Source organism: Oryx dammah, unplaced genomic scaffold, assembly GCF_014754425.2.
Source record: "Oryx dammah isolate SB20612 unplaced genomic scaffold, SCBI_Odam_1.1 HiC_scaffold_10, whole genome shotgun sequence".
Taxonomy (NCBI): domain Eukaryota; kingdom Metazoa; phylum Chordata; class Mammalia; order Artiodactyla; family Bovidae; genus Oryx; species Oryx dammah.
Window position 1 is genome coordinate 70,329,527 of NW_024070194.1, and position 25,177 is coordinate 70,354,703.

The window sequence follows — 25,177 nt, forward strand, 5'->3', positions numbered from 1 at the left end:
TGTTCAAAATCTGTAAAATGGCCTAGAAGGACAAGAGTGCTTAGATAAATAAAAATGTATATTTCTTCACAGTATTTTCAGAAAGATAGACAAAAAGATAATTTAAAAAAGAAACAAAAATGGTAAGATGTAAAGCCATGAGGATAAAAGCAGAGGGATAGGATGGAGAGCAAGACTTCTCTGAATACATCTTATTATACATTCTCAACTTTGGAGGCAAGGAAATGTCTTACATATCCAGAAATTTTAAGTTATAAAACTGCCTACAAGTAAAAAATAAACAGAAAAGAATGAACCTCAATGTATTTCTTGTTGGTGACACAACTAGCCACACATACATACATACACACTCACACACAGTGACTTCAGGTGACTCCTCAAATTCAGCTCCACCCAAGTCTTTTCTGATCCTTCTGGGCTGGAAGTAATCAACTTGAACATCTGGATCAGTTGAGATGTATCTCTTACAGACTTTCACACTTTCTATTTTCTGTTATGATTGTTTATATCTATGTTCCTGAGAGAAGACACAACATCTGATCCAAATTTGCCGCTTGCACAAGTGTATTTCTGACAGTTTTACTATGTATATAATCAAATTAGTATTTTCAAATGCAAAATAATTTTTAAAACACGTAAGACCATGAAGCTGTTTTCCAGAACAAAGGTCAGGGTTCTTTTGGAAAAAAAAAAAAAACAAATTCCTCGCAGTCAGAACTTGTAAAAGATTTTGTGATGTTAGAAAAGCTTCTGCTTCTCTCCAGCAAAGAAAGGGTGCCTTCAATAAGAAAAAGCCAAACCAAATGAAACTGAATGGTCGGGACTGATGAAACCTCACTTTTAATACTTTCTGGGCCAGGAGTCTACAGAGGAGGATAAGATGCTTATACATGAAAGTATGCAAGTTAACTGTAAAAGATGAGCAAGCATCATTCATTCATTCATTCATTCATCCATTGTAGGGTTAAATAACATTCCAGTTATATGAAAACATTTAAAGCAGGAGATGATATTCAGTGAACTAGAAAAATGAACAAGATTGTGATTAAGATCTGTGTCTCACTGTAGTGTTGTAATATTCAGTTATGACTGAGGTCGTGCTTGGAAAGCCCAACGATACTACTTTAAAATATATTAAAATTTGGTAATAGCTATTGTGTCTTTATCCAAAATGATCATGCTTTACATGAACTTTTACCTTCCTCTGTAAATAGCATGAAAAAAAAAACATATTTATAGCCTGTGCTACATATGTAGATGTATGTTGCTGCTGCTGTTGTTTTAGTCACTAAGTCATGTCTCTTCTGTGACTCCATGGACTGTAGCCCACCAGGCTCCTCTCTCCGTGGGACTATCCCGGTAAGAATACTGGAGTGGGTTGCCATTTCCTCCTCCAGGGGATCATCCTGACCCAGGGATCAAACCTGGATCTCTTGCTTGGCAGGCAGATTCTTTACCCTGAGCCAGCAGGGAAGCCCAGAGAGATAAATACACACACACACACACACACATATATATATACTTCCACCTTTGTGGGCTAAAGAAGCAGAAATAACTGATTAAAATTCTAAGCACATGTTTGAAATGCCTCTCTGGTCCTCCCACTTGGGCTTTCTAGCAGGTAATTGGGCAGATTAGGCCACATCTTGGGGAGAAATCTGAGCTGGAAGGAAAGATTTGGGAATCATCATTGCCTAACTTTGAAAAGAACAAAAAAGAAAATTTAGGGAGAAAGAACAGAGTGGTGGATCAAGGGCAAGAAGAGAAAGTGATCAAAGAAAAACAGAAGCAGTGATGGAGAGAGAGCACTGTGTCATGAAAAACAAGGACGAGAGGTTTTCAAAAAGGCTTGGGGGGAAGAAGGTATTGGAAGAACAGGAAGGATGAAGTCTCAGGGCTGTGGCATTGTCTCAGGATGCATTTAATCATCTTAATAAGAAGCTTCAGGAAAGTTTCCAGAGCAGAAACCAGGATGTGGTGAGTTGAGGAATAAAATTGGGGTGGGGGGTGGGCAGGAATTAGAACAAAGTCCAGAATACGTTTTGAAAAGTGAAAATGAGAAGAGGCATCTATGTGACCTTTCCCTCACCTGGAGGGGAGGCTGGTAGGCATGTGTGTGAGGGTCAGGATGGCAGAACCCAAGGGAAGACTGGAGAAGGGAAGAGAAGAAGATACAGATGGGAAGAGGTAACAAAGGAGGCGGGGGGTGGGGGCTGGGTGGGAAGGGCAGGGCCAGTAAAGGTCGGGATGGAGAAGGAACGGGTCCTGAAGGTCAGGAGGGATGCTGGGCTCCTTCCTGGACCAGGCTGAAGGACAAGGTGTGAGGACAGGTGCAGCTCTGGAACCTGGAAGAGTGAATCCAAACAGGGGTGATACGGCCAGTCAGTCCCCGCAGTGACAAGTCCCTGAACCCAACCCGTGTGGGTTCTCCGTCACAGAGGTCAGGCTGAGATGCGAGTGTTCATCTCACAAGGAGGCCAGGGCGGGGACAAAGAGGAAGAAACATCACACTGTGCCTCTAAAGTCCCTGCGGAAATATTTTAATATTGAAATGAAAGTGTTAGTCGCTCAGTCATGTCCGACTCTGCAACTCCACGACTGTAGCCTGCCAGGATCCTCTGTCCATAGGATTCTTCAGGCAAGAATTGTGGAGTGGGTTGCCATTCCCTTCTCCAGGGGGATTTTCCCAACCCAGGGATCAAACCCAGATCAAAACTATTCTGCATAGGAGGCAGATTTTTTTACCATCTGAGCCAGCCCTATAAAATGATGGGAAGGATAGGATGCGAAGGATTTAAATTATCTGTGTTGTTGTCAGTAATAATAAGAATGTTCTCATTAGGAGCTCTACACTCTCTTTAAACACTGGAAGTGCAAGTAGTTTGATCTTTAGGGGAAATTATAAGTAAGACAGTATCCAAAAGGTTACCATGATATAGCTAAATTACCTCTGCCTGTCACAGGTTAAAGAACATTTAAATTCTGGAAGTTCACATCAGCTTTTTCTAGATAACAAATCTTAAGTACCTTCCTATATTCACTCAATTAGTGATCCTGGGCCTTGATAACACAGCAGAGAGGAACTTTCCAACTATCATTCAAATCATATCTAAAAAGGTGGTCATAAATATTTTAAAACCTAAGTGAACTAAATAAGACCTAGGCCCATTAAGGATAAGATCTTTTACAACAAATTAAATAAAACAATTTATTGAAGTCTGGACGCAAGATAAGCTAGATTTACTAGCTGACCTTTTATTCATTTAAAGAACAAAATTAGCTCTAATTGCATTAGAATGGAATCCAGTAAATTTTCCCCAGTCTTCTAATGTGGCATCCGTGTAAGGACTGCTGTAATTGTTTACAAGTAAGATGGAAATGCTTTGATTATAATCTTTCCACTTGTTTTACTGGGTAGTAAAAACATTTCCCCAAACCTGAAGCCAGTTTTTCTGACAGCATACTATTTTTTTTTCTCTTGGATACACTGTATCTTTGGCGATAGTCAACAAATTACCATGCATCAGGGGAAGAAATCAAACTTAGGGATTTCATCTAAACTTTAGCAGGGTAAAAAAGAGAGAGTGCTCTAAGAAGGTCAAGATCCTCCCAGTCTGGAAAATATCAGAAAAGGGCTGAAGACCCGAGCAAGAAAAATGTTAACGACCTGCTTCCTCTTGGAATTATAACTGAGATATATGGGTTTAGGTCTGTTGAATTTATCAATATAAGTACAAAAAGTAGCAAGAATAATGGCTACCACCCACAATTTGTGTTCTCATTGTTTAGCGGCTAGGAAATTTCATTTGTCATGGTACCATATTTCACTAGCATTAAAAATAAGTTATTTGCCATAGATTTTAAATACAGTCATTCTTAAGTTTTTTATTCTTATTTATTAATTTTTTGAGGGGTCACTGTTCTTTTAGATAGCTTCTCATACAGGCAAAATACCTATGAAATGTTTCTGTGTCAGCGGCAAGTTAACCACGGCAAAACAAAGAAAACTATCAACGCTTTTCAATCTATTTTTTTTTCTTTTTTTAAATCAAAGCAGACAGTTTTACTGCAAGGGAAACAAATTAAAAATAGAAGAACAAAAGGCTTTCCAAGTCTGACAGGATGATGGTCTGAAATGTTCTTGAACTTTATTTCTAAAGGATCATCTTTTTTTTTTTTTTAAACAACAAGCTCCCTTGCTCTGCCTCTTCAACATGCTTTTATTAAAACATGAACTTGACTGCCTTTCTCTACATAAAAGAAAAGCATATCAATCGTTTCTGCCTGCCCCTCCCCCTTATCCCAGTGGGAGCGCCCTTCTCTGCTTCTGGAACCTACCAGCCCTCTCCAACAGGGCTCCATGCCCTCCCACTGGGGCTGGCTGGCTCCAGGATGGGAGCCCACAAGGGGTGCTGTCAAGTGAGGGGTTCAGCCTATGAGCACAGAAAGAACCACGCCGGCCAAGAGCAACTGGGACCATCTCTGCCTCCACACAGAGGCCAGACAGAGAAAAAGAAAGTGGGCAGAGTCTCAATGACACTTTTTGAACCTTGGTTAAAGTCACCTTGCCTAGAGTCAAATAAACTGCTTTACCCGTGGTTTGAGCTAGTTTGATTAGGGTTTCTGTTACTTGAGCCCAGAGTCCTGACTAATAGAAAGCAGGAGTGTTTCAGCTGGAGAAGGGAGGGCTCTCTATAAAGCACCTGCACTGCGTGGCTTCGAGGCTACACCCTTGGACTAGGGGCTGGTCTAAGAAACAGTCAAAGAAAACAATGCCTTTCATCTGCCATAAAAGCTGCTATGGAAGACAGCTATTTTGCCATCAGGTTCCTATGGAAATAAAGCTTCAAATTTAGCATCTTGAAAAAGTCTCTCCTGAGAAACTAAGGGGTACTTTCTTTTTTAAAAAATGTATCTCACTCTGCCCTTATTGCTAGGAAGTCGTGATCATATCTGAAGTATAAATTTTCTTTTTTCCTCACCTTGCTCTTGGTTTCCTAGTACTTTCCAGTATCTTTATTTTATGTTCTCTAAGTCACTCTTAAATTTATTTAAACTAGAAAAAAGCTACACATGAATAAACAACATTTTAAGTGTAGGAAAATATGCAGAAGTGAAATAAAAATAATTTGCTATTATTTTTCTAAAGAACTTGCCACTAAAATACCACTATACACATTTTACCTATTAAATGTCTTTCAGTTAAATCTGGTTACATAAGAACATAAAATGCTTACCTTCTTTAAAAATATTTTAAATGGTTATTTATGTAATTGTGCATAGTTATCTTCTATTTCTGGTTGTATTGTCAAAAAGAGTTAATCAGAAAAGTTTGGATCACAGAAAAGACACCAAATATCTATACTTACTTTACATTTTTAAAAGTTAACCATTTATTTTTCAGGATTAATGAGCAAAAAGTTTTAGCATCCATTATTATGGTATATATAGATAATTTAGAAATTACAACTATTGAGCAGTCTCGGTTCAAGAGGAAGGGGACATATGTATCTTTGGCTGATTCATGTAAATGTACGGCAGAAACCAACACAATATTGTAAAGCAATCATCCTTTAATTGAAAATAAATAAATTTTTTAAAAAAGAAGCCTCCTCCCAGGCATAAACTATACTCTATAAACTGCAACATAAAACTGAATTACTTACAGGAAAAGGAAAGCATCCAATTTTTAGCACCTCTGCTAAGAGAGCTCTGATTAATGAAAGAATTTCCTGAATTGTAAGAAATCTGATAATACTCATGGCTATGGTGACAAAGTGTTAGCAGAAGGAAAAGGTTAGTTGCCAGCAGTAAAGTCGTCAATGAAAAATACTTTGGCAAATTGTGTGCATTTTGGGAAAAGGATTAAACTTGTAACAGAGAGTATCTATTATGTCCTCTCAGCCAAAAGAAAATTTAGAATTATTAATGGTAATGATACTGTTTTCATGAAAGTGACACAGAACGATTCTGGGTCACTTGACCAAACACAGTATCGGGTATTACCTGGAACAATGACTGAGCATGCCTGGATGTGTGTACGCTAAGCCACTCAGTCGTGTCCGATGCCTTGCGACCCTTTGGACTGTAGCCCACCAGGCTCCTCTGTCCTTGGGATTCTCTAGGCAAGACTACTAGAGTGGGTTGCCGTTTCCTCCTGCAAGGGATCTTCCTGACCCAGGGACTGACCCTGTGTCTCTTATGTCTTCTGCATTGGTTCTTTACCACCAGCGCCACTTGGGAAGCCGGCTGATGTGTGGAGGGGCCCAACCCATTACCCATCTCTGGTGAACTCTCTGAGCCAGGGCAGCAGTGCCCTGAGAGCAGGACCAGCTCCAAACTTCTCCAGTACAGCAGCCCCACCAACCAGGCCAAATTATACTGCTGGCAGGACAGCCACTCAGCCCGTGCCCCCAAAAGAGCCACAGGACAGATGGAGGAAAGGACAGACCCACCTCCCCGGTGCCAGTGAGAGGAGAGCCTAAAGAGACATGGAGAAATGTGAGGAGGGGAAGACCGCGTAACCCCCAACCACCATTGTTACCCTCAAATCTTTACATATGAGGGCCTTTCCTCTTAATACTCTACCAATACTTTAAGCTGCCTTTTTAAATGAGATGCTCCTTTAATAGAATTTTGCGCTTTATAAATATAACCACACATTAATGCTCCACATGTCTCTTCTGACAATCCTGTCTAAGCAGCCCCGCCCCTCAGATGCTCCCTCGCTTACAACACTGTGTTCTGTTCATATCCTTCACAGAAATGGCTAAATGCACGGACACCAAAAGTCAGCCCAATTCTCCTAGGCTTACTGAAAATAAACTGACTCAGTAATGACAAGACTGGGACAACAAATAACATGGCGACTGTGCTGCCACTTGGCCAGCCCACAGCGCCTCTGATCCCAAGGGACACTCACCGTCCCTTCCAGCACCAAGTCCAGGGGGACCTCAACAGCATCCATACTAACCTGACCAATCTGATGTTAGGCGCTGCTCCCAGGCCAGCTAAACCTACCTGCTCTCTCGGCATCACGGCAAAGCTTGGCCGTTAGGCCAGACTCAGTTATTCGTCGATTTACTTGAGTGCATTCTTTCTTCCCGTTCACACCACCCCTGCAAGCTACAGATGCTGAGTCTGTAACTTCAGGATCAGTATTTTAGTTTCCTCTTCAATATAGACTAAGGGGAACTCTGGGTCCTCATTCCTGGGATACTTGTTAAAGGAATCTGAGGTGCTTGGAGAGTCACCTTGAACTTTAACACAATTAGGAGGTGGCATTGGATCCCCACAGACCCTTTAAACCACACTCGGCAGAAGTGTTCAACCAAGGGGGACAAGGGCCCTCTGTCTGGCTTCCAGGAACAATAACAGAGAAGAGAGGAAACAGTCTAACCTCAAAGCACTTTCCTGGATCACGGGTCAGAGGCATCATTTCTTTATATAAGATTTAGAAACTAAATATTGTCCTAGAGATCTTCCAACAAGAGGGTATAATTTGAACCCTGTAAAGTGTTTCTTTTTTTCCTATGGCTTCAAAAGACTCTACTCGCTGCCTGTTCTTCAGAAATAAACAACTCCTCCCCCTAGACTATTCAAACCCCCCTTTGAGTTCTAGTCTACTCATTAATTCCACTTCAAAAGAGCATCATTACAGCCCCAGGTGAATACAAACTACATAAAGGCATGTTTTATGAATCTACCGTCTCTTTTCCATCATTACTGCCAAGGAATAAGCCATGATCCCTATACTACAACAATAAAAGATTACTTTTAATTTCATATCATTTTCAAGTGTCATAAAGTGTTATCCTTCTTTTAATTTCTTTCAGCCGAGCCATAAAAAACACACAGTGGGATGGACTGGCCCATGGCCGTAGCTTGTTGACCACTGATTTAGATTTAAAAAAAACAAAAAACAAAAAGACGCCTCTTTACTGATTATGTTGTATTTTATATAAAATTCTATTGCTTATAGCAATGGGGCTTGCATAACTCAATGAAGCTATGAGCCATGCCATGTAGGGCCACACAAAACAGGTCATAGTGGAGAGTTCTGACAAAACGTGGTCCACTGGAGGAGGGAATGGCAAACTGCTCCAGTATTCTTGCCTCGAAGGTCCCGTGGACAGCATAAAAAGGCAAAAAAATATGACACCGGAAGATGGGAACGCTTTCCCACCAGGTGGGAAGGCATTCAATATGCTATGGGGAAGAGTGGAGGGCAATTACTAATAGCTCCAGAAAGAATGCAGAGGCTGGGCCAAAGCAGAAGAGACTCCCAGTTGTGGATGTGCCTGGTGGTAAAAGTAAAGTCCGATGCTGTAAAGAACAATATTGCAGAGGAACCTGGAATGTTAGGTCCATGAATCAAGGTAAGCTGGATATGGTCAAGCAAGAGATGGCAAGAGTGAACATCCATATCTTAGGAATCTGTGAACTAAAATGGATGAGAATGGGCGAGTTTAATTCAGATGACCATTATATCTAATACTGTGGGCAAGAATCCCTTAAAAGAAATGGAGTAGCCCTCATAGTCAATCAAAGAGTCCAAAATATAGTATCTGGGTGCAATTTCAATAGTGACAGAACGATCTTGGTTTGTTTCCAGGGCAAACCATTCAACACAGTAATCCAAGTCTGTGCCCCAACCTCTGATGCTGAAGAACCTCAAGTAAACCGGTTCTCTGAAGACCTACAAGATCTTCTAGAACTAACACCAAAAAAAAAAAGATGTCCTTTTCATCATAGGGGACTGGAATGCAAAAGTAGGAAGTTAAGAGATAACTGGAATAACAGGCAAGTTTGGCACTGGAGTACAAAATGAAGAAGAGTGAAGGCTAACAATTTTGCCAAGAGAACACCCTGGTCACAGCAAACAACTTCCAACAACACAAGAGACTACTTTACACATGGACATCATCAGACGGTCAATACTGAAAGCAGATTGATCATTCTGCATCAGCAGTCAGTTCAGTCCAGTCACTCAGTTGTGTCCGACTTTGCAACCCCATGGACTGCAGCACACCAGGCTTCCCTGTCCACCACCAACTCCTGGATTATTTTGCATCTTTGCAGCCAAAGATGGGGAAGCTCTATACAGTTAGCAAAAGTAAGACCTGGGGCTGACTGTGGCTCAGATCACGAGCTCCTTATTGCAAAATTCAGCCTTAAATTGAAGAATGCAGGGAAAACCACTAGGCCATTCAGGTACGACCTAAATCAAATCCCTTATGATTATATAGTGAGGGTATATAGTGAGGGTGACAAATAGATTCAAGAGATTAGATCTGGTAAAGAGAGTGCCTATAGAACTATGGACAGAGATTTGTAACACTGTACAGGAGGCAGTGATCAAAACCATCCCAAAGAAAAAGAAATGCAAGAAGGCAAAGTGATTGACTGAGGAAGCCTCACAAATAGCTGAGGAAAGAAGAGAAGTGAAAAGCAAGGGAGAAAGGGAAAGAGCTAACCACTGGATACACAGTTCCAGAGAACAGCAAGGAGAGGTAAGAGGCCTTCTTCAATGGACACTGCATAGAAATAGAGGAAATCAATAAAATGGAAAAGATTAGAGATCTCTTCAAGAAGCAGAAGAGATTAAGAAGAGGTGGCAAGAATATACAGAAGAACTATACAAAAAATATATCTTAATGACCAGGATAACTAAGATTGTATGGTCACTCACCTAGAGCCAGACATCCTGGAGTGTGAAGTCAAGTGGGCCTTAGGAAGCATTACTACAAACAAAGTTAATGGAGGTGATGGAATTCCAGATGAGCTATTTCACATCCTAAAAGCTGAAGTTGTTAAGGTGTTGCCCTCAATATGTGAGCAAATTTGGAAAACTCAGCAGTGCTCACAAGCCTGGAAAAGGTCAGTTTTCATTCCAATCCCAAAGAAGGGCAATGCCAAAGAATGTACAAACTACCATACGACTGCACTCATTTCACATGCTAATTTCACATTTCATAAGGTAATGCTCAAAATCCTTCAAGCTATGCCTATGCTTCAGCAGTATGTGAACTGAGACCCTCCAGATGTACAAGCTGGGTTTAGAAAAGGCAGAAGAAGCAAGCAAAGCAACTGACAAAGAATTAATCTCAAAAATATATATGCAAAAAAAAAAAAAATATATATATATATAAGCAGCTCAAGCAGCTCAATACCAGAAAAACAAACAACTCATTCAAAAAATGGGCCAAAGAACTAAACAGACATTTCTCCAAAGAAACATACAGATGGCTATCAAACACATGAAAAGATGCTCAATATCACTCATTATCAGAGAAATGCAAATCAAAACCATAATGAGGTACCATCTCACGCTGGTCAGAATGGCTGCTATCAAAAAGTCTACAAACAATAAATGCTGGAGAGGGTGCGGAGAAAAAGGAACCCTCTTACACTGTTGATGGGAATGCAAACTAGTACAGCTACTATGGAGAACAGTGTGGAGATTCCTTAAAAAACTGGAAATAGAACTGCCATACGACCCAGCAATCCCACTGCTGGGCATACACACGGAGGAAACCGGAAATGAAAGAGACACACGTACCCCAGTGTTCATCGAAGCACTATTTACAATAGCTAATCCAGTGTTCTTGCCTAGAGAATCCCAAGGATGGCAGAGCCTGGTGGGCTGCCGTCTATGGGGTCACACAGAGTCGGACATGACTGAAGTGACTTAGCAGCAGCAGCAGCAGGACACGGAAGCAACCTAGATGTCCATCGGCAGACAAATGGATAAGAAAGCTGTGGTACATATACACAATGGAATATTAACTCAGCTATTAAAAAGAATGCATTTGAATCAGTTCTAATGAGGTGGATGAAACTGGAGCCTATTATACAGAGTGAAGCAAATCAGAAAGAAGAACGCCAATACAATATATTAACGCATATATATGGAATTTAGAAAGATGGTAATGATGACGCTATATGCCAGACAGCAAAAGAGACATAGAGATAAAGAACAGACTTTTGGACTCTGTGGGAGAAGGCAACGGTGGGATGATTTGAGAGAACAGGATTGAAACGTGTCTATTATCATATGTGAAACAGATCATCAGTCCAGGTTCGATGCATGAGACAGGGTGCTCAGGGCCGGTGCACTGGGATGACCCTGAGGGATGGGATGGGAGGTGGGTTCAGGATGGTGGACACATGTACACCCATGGCTGACTCATGTCAATGTATGGCAAAAACCACTACAATATTGTAAAGTAATTAGCCTCCAAGTAAAATAAATAAATTAATTTAAAAAAGATAAAATCCACCCCCCCAAATTTTTGTATTAGGGTATAGCTGATGTACAATGTTGTGTTTTCAATATCAATTTCTATTTCTAATACTGATGAATGGAAACACTGAGAAATCTTGTTCACATAAATAAGCAAACAGAAATGAAAAGTGATTTGTTATAGTAGGGACACTTGATTCTTTGAATGTCTTCTGAACTAAATGCCAAAAATGAAAAAAAAAAAAAAGGAAAGGCAGAGGAACCAGAGAGCAAATTGTTAACATTCTTTGGATCATGGAGAAAGCAAGGGGATTCCAGGAAAACATCTACTCTTAACTGACTATACTTCACTGACTCTGCTAAAGTCTTTGTGTGGATCACAAAAAAACCGTAGAAATTCTTAAAGAAAAGAAAATACCAGAAAACCTTACCAGTCTCATGAGAAACTTGTATGTAGGTCAGGAAACAATAGTTAGAACCTTACATGGAACAATGGACTAGTTCAAAATTGGGAAAGGAGTACATCAAGGCTGTATATTGTCACCCTGCTTATTTAACTTCTATGCAGAGTACATCATACGAAATACTGGGCTGGATGAATCACAAGCTGGAATTGAGACTACCGGCAGAAATATCAATAACCTCAGATATGCAATAATACCACTCTAATGGCAGAAAGCGAAGAGGAACTAAAGAGCCTCTTAATGAGGGTGAAAGAGGAAAGTGAAAAGATGGCTTGAAACTCAACATTCAAAAAACTAAGATCATGGCATCCGATCCCATCACTGCAGGGCAAATAGAAGGGGAAAAAATAGAAGCAGTGACAGATTTTCTTTTCTTGGGCTCCGAAATCACCGCGGATGGTCACTGCAGCCATAAAATTAAAAGACACTTGCTCCTTGAAAGGAAAGATGTGACAAACCTAGACAGCATATTTAGAAGCAGAAACCTCACTTTGCTGACAAAGGTCCATAGAGTCAAAGGCACGGTTTTTCCTGTAGTCATGTATGGATGTGAGAGCTGGACCACAAAGAAGGCTGAGTGCTGAAGAACTGATGCTTTCGAATTGCAGTGCTGGAGAAGAGTTGAGAGTCCCTTGGACTGCAAGGAGATCAACCCTGAATATTCACTGGGAGGACTGATGCCGAAGCTGAGCTCCAATACTTTGGCCATCTGATGGGTAGAATCAACCCTCTGGAAGACCCTGATGCTGAGAAAAATTGAAGGCAAAAGGAGAAGGGGTAAGCAAAGGATGAGATGGCTGGATTGTATCGACTCAATGGACAAGAACTTGAGCAAACTCCAGGAGACAGTGGAGAAGAGAGGAGTCTGGTGTGTTGCAGTCCATGGGGTCGCAGAGAGTCAGAGAGGACTTAGCAACTGAACAACAACATGTGACTTGGGCCTCTTTTTCTTTCAAGTTTAAAATGTAATATATTTCACTTAATTTATTTCTTTGTTCATTATAAGTATATATTTACTTGGGTCTGACTTTGGTCAAATGATTGATTATTCATATGATATGGGACTTATTTCCTTAAATATCAGAAAGTTCACGTTACATGTTATACTTTCAAGGACAATTTGTCTAGACTGGGTACTATAATTTCCCTAATACTGGACATTCTGTTCATAGGATCTATTTCTCACAACTTCCAATATCTTAGGTATATGAGTGATTTATTGAGAGGAAAAGGAATCAGTCAACCAAATAACTGAAAGATGCTTAAAGGCAGATGTGATGAATACTACTATCAATGCCTTTCTAAAAACCTTATTCCTCTGAAGGAATAAGCAAGCCAAACTTGTATGTGTAAGGAAAGGTGAAGTAATGGTGATTTAGGACAAAACTGGGAATAAAATATGAATGGGTAGGAGAAAAGTATTAGTCCAGAGATAGGTAAGAGTATCTTTCCTTCAGAGAAATGAACCCAAGGACAGGATTTCTAAGGAGATGGCAGGTACAGGTGCTTTGGTTGGGTCACTGTGCTAACTAGCCCTCTGCTCTCTAATGGCTGAGGGCTAAGGACATGATTAAAATTTTTGTAGGGAAGATAGAAGGGCACCAGCACTGTATTTGGTTTAAAAAGAGTTCAGTCTATGGTACTTTTGTTCCATTTTCTAAGCTTGTCAGTAATACTACAGCCTACTGTCTGGGTCTCTGCTGGCACAGCCAGAACAAGCAATGTGGAAATTATGTAGATAATTTAGGCCAAGAAAAGCACTGACCAGATTTTCTTCTTTCAATCTTCAGAAGAATACACACTCTCCTAGAAGGCCATGTTTGCCCCCACACCATCTTTCATCGGAATGACGCTGGACTTTTTCTCAGTATTACATTTGGAATTAACAGAAGTAGTGGCTGCATAAAATACACGCTACACACAAACTCTAAGATGGAACGGATGATGAGAATGCAAAGCAAACTTGCTGCTGTCTACTCTGCCTACTAAATACATAAGCTCATGGCTCCCACTTTGATCTTTATGGTTAAAAACTGAATGAAAGTTAAATGCCTTGTAAACCTATCTTCTATATAACATTTGATTGCTTGTGATGTAAACTAATCCATCTTTAGCCTTTCTGGTAAAAAATACGGTTGTAAATTTGTACTCTGAGCTTGTAAAATTCACTGAAATGATGCATAGTATGATTTTTAGATGAATGATTTTCAACGTGATTTGCAAAAAAAAAGATCAATGTTCATCACCTTAGGAGGATCACATAAGAGCATTGTAAGCCTTAATTCATATCACAAAAACGAATAAAAGAAACACAGCCAACCAATTTACTTTGAAGAAGGATAGGCCGATGTGATGATTCCATGAAATTAAGAAAAAAACAGTAAACACCAGGTCTACATTTCCAGTTCTCTCTTTAAAAAAAAAAAAGGTGGATAATTCAGACTTCAGTTGTCACTGATATAGTGCTTGACCAAGCTTTTGGCATTATCCTTGTTTTATATGCACACACAGAATAAAACCATGTGCCATCTGAGCAGGAAGATAATCTTCATTCTTCGTCCTGGTGACAGAGAACACACGTTTGAGAAGGTTTAATACTACATCCACCTGGATGTAATGTGGACAGTCAGTCCATTCAATAGTTTCTTATTTTTCAGATAATCGGGGCCTCACAAACTAAGCAGAAACAATGTCCTGCATTAGTCTTTAAAAGAAGAGAAGAACTGGGGCGAGGGGGTTGGGCAGAAAGGCTCCTATATGTTAAATAAAGCAGTAAGCATTTACTCTGAGAAAGAAAGCAATAAATATTTGAGAATGAAAACTTCTCAAAATAAAGCCTGATTGTACATGTTCACATTGGAAAGATCCGTAGAGTTCTAGTCCATTAGGGAAGAGGAATGAAAGTTAAGTTCAATCTCTTGCCCTCTACACCGAAACGTCAGTACTTACATCTTGTCTTGGCCAGCTCCAACTCTGAGAGTCAGTCTGGGGATAACGGGGCTTGGGGCTGGGACCACAGGCTCCACTTTGATCTGTTGAAGACAGTACATTAGAGTCAACTACACATTTCTCAACAGAAGTACCACCTCCCTTTTCTCCTACTTCCTCATCCCCACAAACTTGATAGGCTTTTGAGTTTCAAACATGGCTGAGGTGCTAGAGGTAAAGCTAACCTGGGGCTCTTTAGTTCTCATTTCTCAAAGACTCAGGATCATGAGAAATTCCCCCAATTTTAAACACTTTAAATGTGAGAGCTATTTCTGTATTTGCTTAGTTTTGATTAATTTCTCAGATTTTATTGTCAGAATTTTTAAACAAGAATTGTTGCCTCGGTCATTCAGTGGAAAATTTATGTGACTGCCAGACTTAATATATAATATGAAAAAACTGCAGAAAGAGCTTCATTATAAGATAAAATTTATGGGTCTTGAAAAATATTAAACTCATCTTATGTTTATCATGCCTATAAGAAAACTGACACACCCAGTGTAATTACAGCACTGAACTGCTTCATTTTTTAGCTGCTAGTAGAAAAGTGATCTAAAATACTATAAGAGACAAAACATATTTATTTAGGAAGGATTCATAGTGAAGGCAGTGACTGCTGAGTAAGTTGAAGATACCAGCTCAAATGGTTGAACTAATAATCAGAAAGGGAACATACAAATTAACTATGGTAATGAAAGTGCTTCTCACAATTTCTGACTTGAAGATCCTCTATAGTAAAATCAGTATTTTAAATGAACAAAATGAGAAAAAGCTCTGCAGTTCAAATTATCACCTACACCACAGTTTTTCAACAGGGTTTTCACTGGCATTCTCGATGGAGTAGTTTGTTGTTGAGCAGATGTCTCAGGCACTGCCAGGCGTCAACATCCCTGGCTCGGCAGGAGGACGCTGCTAGTCACTGTGACAACTGGTCCAAACCTCCGATTTATGTATTTCAAGCTCAAGAGAAATTAAGAAAAGAAATTGTGCAGTGGTTCTAAAGGGGAAGGAGTTTATAACACAGTGCTCAATATATTGCCATTGGCCAAAAAGTCCATCATGGTTTTTTTCCCTACGATATTAAGGAAAAACCCAAAGGAACTTCTGGGTCAACCCAACAGTACTGACAGAAACAATATGTTGCACATTCGTCAAATCTACCATTTTTCGTATGTTTTAACCTGTCCCTTTCTTGAGTTTTGTTTGTTTTCTGTAAATCCATGGTTCCATCAAGATCTGTGACTTTGTTCATTCTCTTGAGCAGTGCATGACACACAGGAGGTACTCAACCAACCTCTGTTGAATGAACCACTTATCCTGCAAGCATCCTCAACTGCTTGCCTCTCAGTCATTTCACCATTTGTCCAGGACCAATCTGAAATCATTCCCCAGAGCATTAATTCCCAAGAAAAAATTTTAAACTGCTCCAGCTTCTGCCATCAAAACTCCAATTTCATCTGTGCCTTTAAGACTGTCTGCCTATTTGGACTCTCTGCTAAACTAGGTAAGAGTGGAGACCGTGCCTGCTCTGTGCATTGCTATTTCCCAGTGCCTGTTGTAGGGTCTGACATGTAAGTGCCTAAGATATATTTTAAGAATCGATTGGAAGCAATGATTTCAAACATTTACAGCATTTAAGACCCATCCCATGATTTCCTTCCCCTTCTGCTCATCAAACCCCACAGGAAAAAATGCTGAAACCACTGGGCACAGCTCCTTCCATTCCCTACAAATGTCTGCACCCACAATTACACTAGAGTCTGTCTCCTCCAGTCTATGAAAGAAACTTCCTCATTTGTGGCATCTCCACCTTCTCAGTTCCATCATTTTCCTCCAGCTTTCTAATGCACTCAACTCTCATTTAAAAAACTTACCTCCCCTTTACCCTCCCGCTGATGACCTCTCACACGTTCTAGTCTTTACTTCATCATCTCCATAAATTTACTCCTCACCCAACATCACTCTACTTTCTGGCCCAATGAAAGCCACTCTTTCTAGACACTCACTCTTCCCTGATGTTCCTGTCTATTCCTCCACTGAGATCTTCATCATGCTCCTTCCCTGACCCTAACAAAGTCCTCTTCTTTGCTCACTGGGTCCTCTCCTCTTGTCACCCAACACAGACTTCACCTACATTCATGGATTCAGTCGTAGAAGTTTTCAATAAGTCATCTGTTCAAAATCACCCTCTCTATACCAGCACTGACTGGAAGTAAAACCAGAATATAATGCTGTCTGCTGGACATTTTCAACTAAATACTCTATAAAGATTTCACCACATCTAAATCTTATCAGTTTCCCTACAAAAACCTGCTCCGCTAAATGGTCTCACTTTTGCCCGATTCTTAATCCAGTAGTTTCCTCGAGGCTTCGGGGACCAAGGGTCACCGGGGTGGGGGCAGAGAGAGACCCACAGAAAACCTCTGAATTCACTTTCTCTGATTCTTTGAACACAGAGGTCTATATCTGACACAAACCTAAGAACCAATGGTCTAGCCTCTTTTGTAAACTACTAAAGTTTCTATATTTTTCTCACCATTCTGTTACCCCTGGGAAAATAAGTATGTCCCAAGCAAACAAACAGTTTTAAAACACTTAATGCTTGCCAGGCATTACATCTGGTTCTTTTTCAGATATTCTCATTCAGGTTCTCTAACAAACAGGTGGGGTAGGTGTCATGGTTTCCATTTTACAGACAGAATGATCACACGTGAAGCAACCACTTTCCCTTTCTTTCTGTTTCCTTTTCCTTTTCTGCTTTAAGGTCACAAAAATGGCAAAACATCTTTTTTTAATTCAGAGAATGAAAAATTATATAAAGTTCCTAAATTTCTTCAATTCTAAAATATTTTAGGGTCTCACACATACACTCAGAAGTGATGCTAGTCTTAGAAGTAATATTCCATATTCCTTCAACCCACAATACTATTATTGAAACACCTTAAGCTTTATTAAGAAAATAAAGCTGTCTGCCCTATCTTTTAAAAAATCTTCTTTAGTATCATTATGCTTCTCACTTTACTCGGGTCCATTCCTATTACCACACTCACAATAATTCCAACTTAACTTGCACAGCACTTCACCAAGTGTGTCCCATACACACAATCCCACGTGATCTCCATAACTCTCTAAGGTAAGTGTGGAAGGAATTACTACTCACATGTAACTGACGGCTCAGAAAGATTGAGTGGTTTGGCCAGAGTTACAAAGTTAGTAAGCAAATGACTGAAATTCAGTTCTCTGCCCCCAAATTCATCTTCTGTCCCACCACACTATTTGTGACTCTTTGCCACATAGTTTGAGTCTTTTTTTTCTGGCAATGCTGATATCCTACACAGAACTATTCAGTTTCTTTGTCAATGTCTTTTATGATGAGTGACACATACTTGTGAGATGGCTAGGAGAGACTATAAAATACAGTTTTTTCTCCTACGGAAAACAAACTAGCTTATATGGAAACTGAGAGGAATGTTGGCCTCACCTCCATTCAACTGAACTTGCTGGCTTTTTGAGGCTGTCTGCAATGACTTGGCAGGACAAAAAGAATCAAGGCATGGTCTTTTTACAACCTACTATTTTAAAAAGTTAAATGATACAATATGTAAAAGCAAAAGGAAACAAAAATGCAGCACTATTTTAAGAGTGAGATTAAAAATGGTATAAATGTGCCCTGAGGACAAGAGATATTTAGTAAAATTGCTGAATTAATGAACGACTCACAACCTGTTACCTCAGCTCAAAGTTTTCCCTGTAATTAGAGTGACTACCCCATCTAGAAAGAGCTTTGACAGTGAAAGCAGGAGCTGTTATTTACACCATGTAACAGGTGTAAACTGGATTGTCCCAGGCAAGCCAGGACATATGGCAACCCTACTGAAAAACTGTTAAATACTTTCATTTCATTCTTAAAGCAGATTTAACTGAAAGATAAAATTCAAGCAAGCATAGAAAAAGACTAGTAAGGATGCTAACAATGTCGATAGGGAAAGCACACTTTCTAAATAAAAATTTCTCTCCAGACTTTTGTTCACACTGACTTTATCTGAGCCAGCCGCCCAGATAAAAACACAGGGACGTTTCCTACAATCATGCAGTGACTTCTCATGTGCCCATCCCATGGCAATCAACACACTGGATGACAATGGCTTCGATTTCTTGAACAGTAAGACTGACACCATCTTTTAATGGCACGAAGCCAAAATCCAGGGGAAAGAGGAGCTTGTAAGGGTTAAAATAAAAGAAGAGTACTTTAGAGTGATGCTGAGAATTGGGGCGCGTGGAAGAGCATTTACAGTGGATTACTAAGCTTCCCAATTCACTAAAGAAGCAAAGTCCAGTAATATAAGACTCCTTTGTAGCTAACTAAAAATACATTGTCAGTGGATTTGTCCAGTTTTATGTATAAGCAATACTTCTTTCACCTGAACTAATACTAGTAGTCATATAAGCCCCTTATTGCCATGTGCTGCATTTTTTTTGCTAATCTTCAAGGATTTAGCTTCTTTGCCACATACCTCAGGGCACCAACTGATAAAGCTCTAACTCTCCATTTTTCCAGGACACCAGCAGTGCGGCCTTGCAAAAAATGAAAATCGCTCAAGAGATTTAAAGGGGAAATTTATTTTTAAAATCCTGACTTGAAGCAAAGAGGTGGATTTTTAAAAAGCTTATCTATAAAGAATCAGTTTAAATTTAAATTCTATCTTGGAACTCTTTCATGCATTCCAGCTTTAAAGTTTATCTTCTGACAGGGACTTTCTGCAAAGGTAATGGGCAGCTTTGTCAATATAATCTGGCCAAGTTTTTACTTTCTATTTTTTTAATGTTAAACTTCTTTCATTAAACACACACACACACACCTATATATGTATGCCACTGGCAGCAAGTTCAGCCAGCACTGGTTCAGATATCTATCTATGCTAATATATCAGAAAAACACCCCGAAATAGTATTGGTGGAAAGCTGAATTTAATAACGTTAAACTTTAGATGCTCAATTATGTCAACTGGTAACCACTCTGCTGTCTTTCTTAACAATGAAGGTCTTTACATTATTTCCATTCAGAAACCTAGTCTAGCTAACACTGATAAACTGTTTAAAATATTAAACAGATGGTCAGAAGATTTACGGTTGTGGTCAGGTATATAACAAGTGGGATCCAGTGGGGACAATGAAACAGGATTCGGGCTCTCAGTAAGAGTTCAGTTCGTGCCTCCATAGCCTTGGGCATGGGCTTGAGGAAGTGTCTATAAACTCAAACAAACTCATTTAACATGAAGTTACTAGTTTCTTCGTGGAACAGACAGTTATAAGAAACAGGAAGGGAATATCCCCCCCTTCTTACTGAGGTTAGATTTTATTTACTGAAAGCCCCTCATTTCACTAGTTCATCATGAAAGCTGATGAGAACATGATGGAAATGAGTCAACAGTATACTTACAACAGAAAGGAAAGACACCGGGGAGCTTTTGTCAAGAGGCGCGAGCCGGGGAGACCACTCTTCAACCCCACTTAGTCTTGGGTGTGTGCAGAAGTAAGATGACCAGAGTAAAGCGAGGCACAGCAGGCTGCCCCAAGGGAACGTGGTGAGGAGAGTGACTGCCACCCAAGGTGCCCAGGCACCCAAGCTCACAGGCTGGAAAGGCCAGGGTGGGAACTCAGGCTTACCTCCAAAGACAGCAACGTTTATTAATTTTAAAGCCCTGATGGGCTGATTTTGATAAGTTTTTATCTTTAAAAACTGCTCCATAACCATCAAAACTGATACAAGGACCGGATTACCTCCGTTAGGTGAAATCTGTGTGGCTTGTATCTGAGCCTCCAACCATGATGGTCTGAGGGACCGGTCCTTCCCAAAGGCAGGGGTCGTTTTATCAGCTAACCTGATGCACTTTACTCAAGTCACAGTGGCCACTGAAACCCCTAATATGGACTTTCCAGGCCTGAGATGGTGATGAAAGCAACTGTACTCTTGATTTGCTAAGGGCTCCTCTGCCAAGTTACCACGTACCTAATGGACAAGCGGCTAACTGCTGTAAACATTTCAACATGGGAAGTCAAGTTTGTGTGTAAAGGACCTGGTTCTTGCTGGCTGTGACCTCAATCCTGGACAAGTCACTCAGGCTGTTTCTCATCCATAAACATAAACATCCATAAACATGAGACATGTTTATGTCTCATCCATAAATATTGATAACAATACCCACCAGACCCATGTCACAGGGGTGTCAGGGGAGAAACTAAGGCACGTGGAAGTGTTTTAAAATCTTCCAGGTACCACGGGAAAATAATGTAATAATAAAGCGATTTATCGTCCATTTCAAAAATAGACAAAAAGAAGAGTTGGATTTCTGTGTCTTGTTAACCTGCTGATGTTCAGTTATTAATTTTAGAATTTTCACTCTACTTCTTTCTATTTTAGAATAATAGCCAAGGGGAACAGAGAAAGAATAAAGTTAGGCAGGAAAATGTGAGATTATCCTGGTTAGCTCATCAGCTAAACTAATTTTCCCAGTCAAGTCTGAAATGAAAATCAGTGCAAAAGTATGGATTATGGAGCTGCTGTAGGTCAAATACAGTATACTTTACCATGCGGGGAATATTACTGGGTACGATTTTGTAGCCAGCCTCAAAGAGGGATGCTCCCAGAGGGTAGGGAGAGGATCTCTGAGGGTCTGCATGTATGGCAGCAGGAATACTTGGACACTTTTTAAGAAAGTTTAAAAGAAATTGTCTGATCAACCAGTCAACCACTGTAATCCAAAGAATGGTGGGACAAGAGCAAAGCTATCAAGGCAGAGGTCACACTCGTGCCACAGGGCTCGAGGCCCTTCCCGCTACAAACTGCAGGATGTATGGACACATCGGTTTCTTAGACTGTGTTCTATGGAAGCCTGAGCTACTTAAATGGAAAATATTCAGCATTAGTTTCTCCCCACTAACCAGGCTGTCAGATGAGCTAGATACTCAAGAGACGTGTCCTCATCTTATTAAAGCAGAAAACAGAAGGATAAGACATGTTACAGAAAGTAGAAGACAGGCATGACCTTAAATACTTGCAAAACGGCTCACCAACCAGAGAGCCGCATCAGGGAGCGAGGACCCGTGGGCCTTGCTGTCCTCTTAGGAGGGCAGGGGCCATAGTTTCGCCTGCTCTGAGAAAACTAGGTCCTACTTTTTCCAGGTATCTACTATTTGGGTACAGATTGGTATGCAGCAGACTTGATAATTACAAAAAAAAAAAATACTATTTACAATTGAAAAGATCACGGATCTTTTTAAACTAGCCAGAGATTAGTGTGGCTAACAGAGATATGATGGCCTGTGGATTGGATTCCTCTCAGGCTATGAATTTTGAATGTTTTCTGGTGTATGCAGGGGCAGGGCAGGGGAGGGGGGGGGCTGATGACAGGTTTATGGGTTTGAGAATTAAAATTAAATTTTATAAACACATTACAGACCAGCTTCCAGTTAAGCCATGGGTGATTTACATCTGGAACGCACCGACCGCTGCTGGCTCTACCTGCGCTTTCCACCAGGACAGGGTTCAGACGGGGCCCCAGAGGCAGAGTGCTTACTTTCTCATGCTTGTGTCTCTCCTTCTCCTTCTCCCTCTTCTCTCGCTCGCGCTTCTCTTTCTCCCTCTCCTTTTCCTTCTTCTCCTTCTCCTTTTCCTTCTCTTTCTTTTTCTTCTTCTCCTTTTTGTCCTTCTTCCTCTCTTTCTCCTTGGGCTTCTCCTTCTCCTCAAAGAGCTTCTCGGGGAGCACGGGCGTCAGGGAGGGCAGCACGGCCGTGATGCGCATGGTGGCCGTGGGGCTGAGCAGGGGCAGCGCCACGTCCTTGGTGGGCAGGACCAGCGGGGCCGGGGCGGCCTTCAGCTTCTCCTCGCGGCCCTTCTCTTTCACTCTCTCTTTGTCCCGCTTCTCTTTGTCCTTTTTGCCCTTTTCTCGGTCTTTTCTCTTGTCTTTGTGCTTCTCCTTCTCCTTTCTCACAACCCCATCTTTCAACCTGGCTTTTGGATCCACATCTTCAGGCTCTTTTATCTTGAGCCTGTGGGGATCGGCCTCTCCGTCTCTGAGGAGGTCCCTCCAGGGACACTTGGCCTCCTTGCTGGCCTCCCGGTCTCTCTCCTTCTCCTTCGCCTTCTCCTTGCTCTTCTCCTTGCTTCTGTCCCGGTCCCTCTCCTTGTCTCGCTGCTTCTCTTTCTTCTTCATCTTCGTCTTCAGCTCCTTCTTCAACTTCTTTTTGACGTCCAAGGAGGCCGGCGGTTTGGGTTTCTCTTCATACACCTTGTGCGAGGGCTCGGGGGTGGGAGGAGAGACCGAAGGGGAGGAAATGTAAGGGAAGCTGGGGGGCATGCTGGGAGGGGCCCCCATCTTGGCCTTCCGAACCACCTCGTCGATGGATGCGTCCATTGTCCACGAAGTGTCCGAACTTGAAGTTCCGCCTGACAGAGGCAGAGGGGTGGAGCCGGACTTGGGGAAATTATTGGAGGAGGTGGAGGCTTTGGGGGTAGCAGATTCTGAACCTGAAATTCTCTTAGGGCTGGTAAAAATGTCTCCTTCTGATTCGGACCCAGAAGAGAACTCGAAAGGATCGGGTTCGCGTTCCGCACACGCCCGTGCGATCACAGCATCAATGGAGTCGTCGATGGTCTTGTCGGTGACGACAGCCTTTCTGAGCTGACTCTCACTGTTCAGTCTCCCAGCATCAGGCAGTGTCGGTACCTGTCTCATCTGACCAGTCTCTTTACTGATTCTCTCACTTACTGTGGCTGAAGGAGTCCTGTTGGGTGTGTCAGGTCTGACAGGTACTTGGGGAATGTGAGTCATGACCTTGGGGCTCTTGGGGCTCTTGGGGCTCTTGGAACGTCCAGGAGATTTCTTTTCTTTGGATATGGTTTTTGGAGACCGAATAGGACTTCCGACCATGGCTGGTGACGGAATCATTTTGGGTGATTTCGTCTTCTGTCCTGGAGAACTGGTTTTAGTCTTTGTTTTGGGTGTAAACGACTTTGCTTCCAATGGTTTTGCGGTTGGCATCTGTGATTTTGCCACTGGAGCTAACATTGGCGGCTCCGGTGATGGAGGAGCTGGGTCCGTGCTGTCCTGGGTGTGGACGGGGGACAGCATGGGAGGGATCTTCTGGGGGTTCAGCGAGCTGAGCGGCTCTCGAGCCTCCAGTAACACCACGTCCAGGGCGTCCCCCTTGGTGCTCAGCAGGCGTGGCCGCTTCATCGCAGGCATTTCTTCAGCTTCTGGACTGTCCAGAGGTCTCTTACCCAAGAAGTTCTCATCATTAATAATCTCCTCCTCCTCCAGCTCGTCGTCTTCTTCCAGGGGAACCTGCATGGCTTCTGCTGACGTGCCTCCATCTGTGGGCACCTGCTCTTCTTCTTCTTCTGGGGAAGGAAGAAAAAAGAAGTGTTATTAGAATATATATATTAAAAAAATACCCTAAGGGGAAAAAGAAAAACAATGCTTCAAACATGATTTCTAAGAAAGAAAGGAAATTATTGACAGTTGTTAGAGAGTAGAGCGGTTAAGTTTTCTAGGACCTTCCAAACACGCATGCCGTCTTTGTTTGAGGAATGGCAACCAGCGACAGGAGACACACAAACTGTTTTCCCTTTGAGCAACATGGCCCTAAATGCAGGATCTGAAGTCTGCTAAAGATTTCTTGTTTGCTCTCTGCTTCCTTAATTCTTTTCCTAACTTGACTAAATTCTGCCTTTCTCTTTTTCTCTTCCTCTTGTGTACATGCGCGCACACACACACACCCTTCTAAAAACCAAGAGATAGGTTAGCATGTAAACTACCAACCTCAGAAATGACAGAAAAGAATACTTTTTAATAGTTCATATGCTACTTCTTCCTCCCGTCTGCTGACTTGAGGACAGCCACTTTGAGAAGTAGTGTGGTGACATGGAAGACACTTGGCTTGGCCTTAGAGATGCGGTGTTTCCACAGGCGTTCAGGCATCGCAGAGCAACAGGCCCGAGGCAGTCTCTCAACCTCCTGGAGGCTGTTTTCTGACCTCTCAACAGGGGCTAATGTTACCTGCCCTGCCAACCTGACCAAGTTGTTGTGGGCTCAGATTCTTTCCTTCTGCACGTATTAACTAAGCACCTACCATGCACGATGACGAAGGCTGAAAGGGCTGCTGGAGGGTCAGGAATAAACCGCGACCTAAAAGACCTGAGAGCTCAGCAGGAGACACCGTGTCGGGGGATGGCATGTAGAAAGTGATCAGGACCCTAAGACAAAGCCTCACAGCAGCTCAAGTGAGAAACAGACTACCTCCGTGCCAAACACCTGGGAAAGACCTGACGAATGAGGCAGCGTTTTGGGTATTTGGAGACTGGGAATGGAGAAGTACAGGATGAAGGAACAGATGACACAGAGATGGAGGGGGCCACAAGGAAACTGTATAAGAACCTCAGAAAGTATTAGAAAAATTTATGACGGCTGCTTACATTTAA

The 25,177-nt window shown here is 41.6% G+C and overlaps 1 protein-coding gene across 2 annotated transcripts in view; it reads right to left on the minus strand.

Moving 5' to 3' along the window:
• Positions 1–25,177, minus strand: part of TAF3 (TATA-box binding protein associated factor 3) — a 119,088-nt gene that overhangs the window by 10,555 nt on the left and 83,356 nt on the right. For both annotated transcript variants that reach the window (XM_040248236.1, XM_040248237.1), the window contains 2 exons: positions 22,275–24,097; positions 14,659–14,741 (listed from right to left, as the gene is read on the minus strand). In XM_040248236.1, coding sequence (XP_040104170.1) covers positions 14,659–14,741; positions 22,275–24,097 — 1,906 coding nt within the window. The remainder of the gene's footprint in view (positions 1–14,658; positions 14,742–22,274; positions 24,098–25,177) is intronic.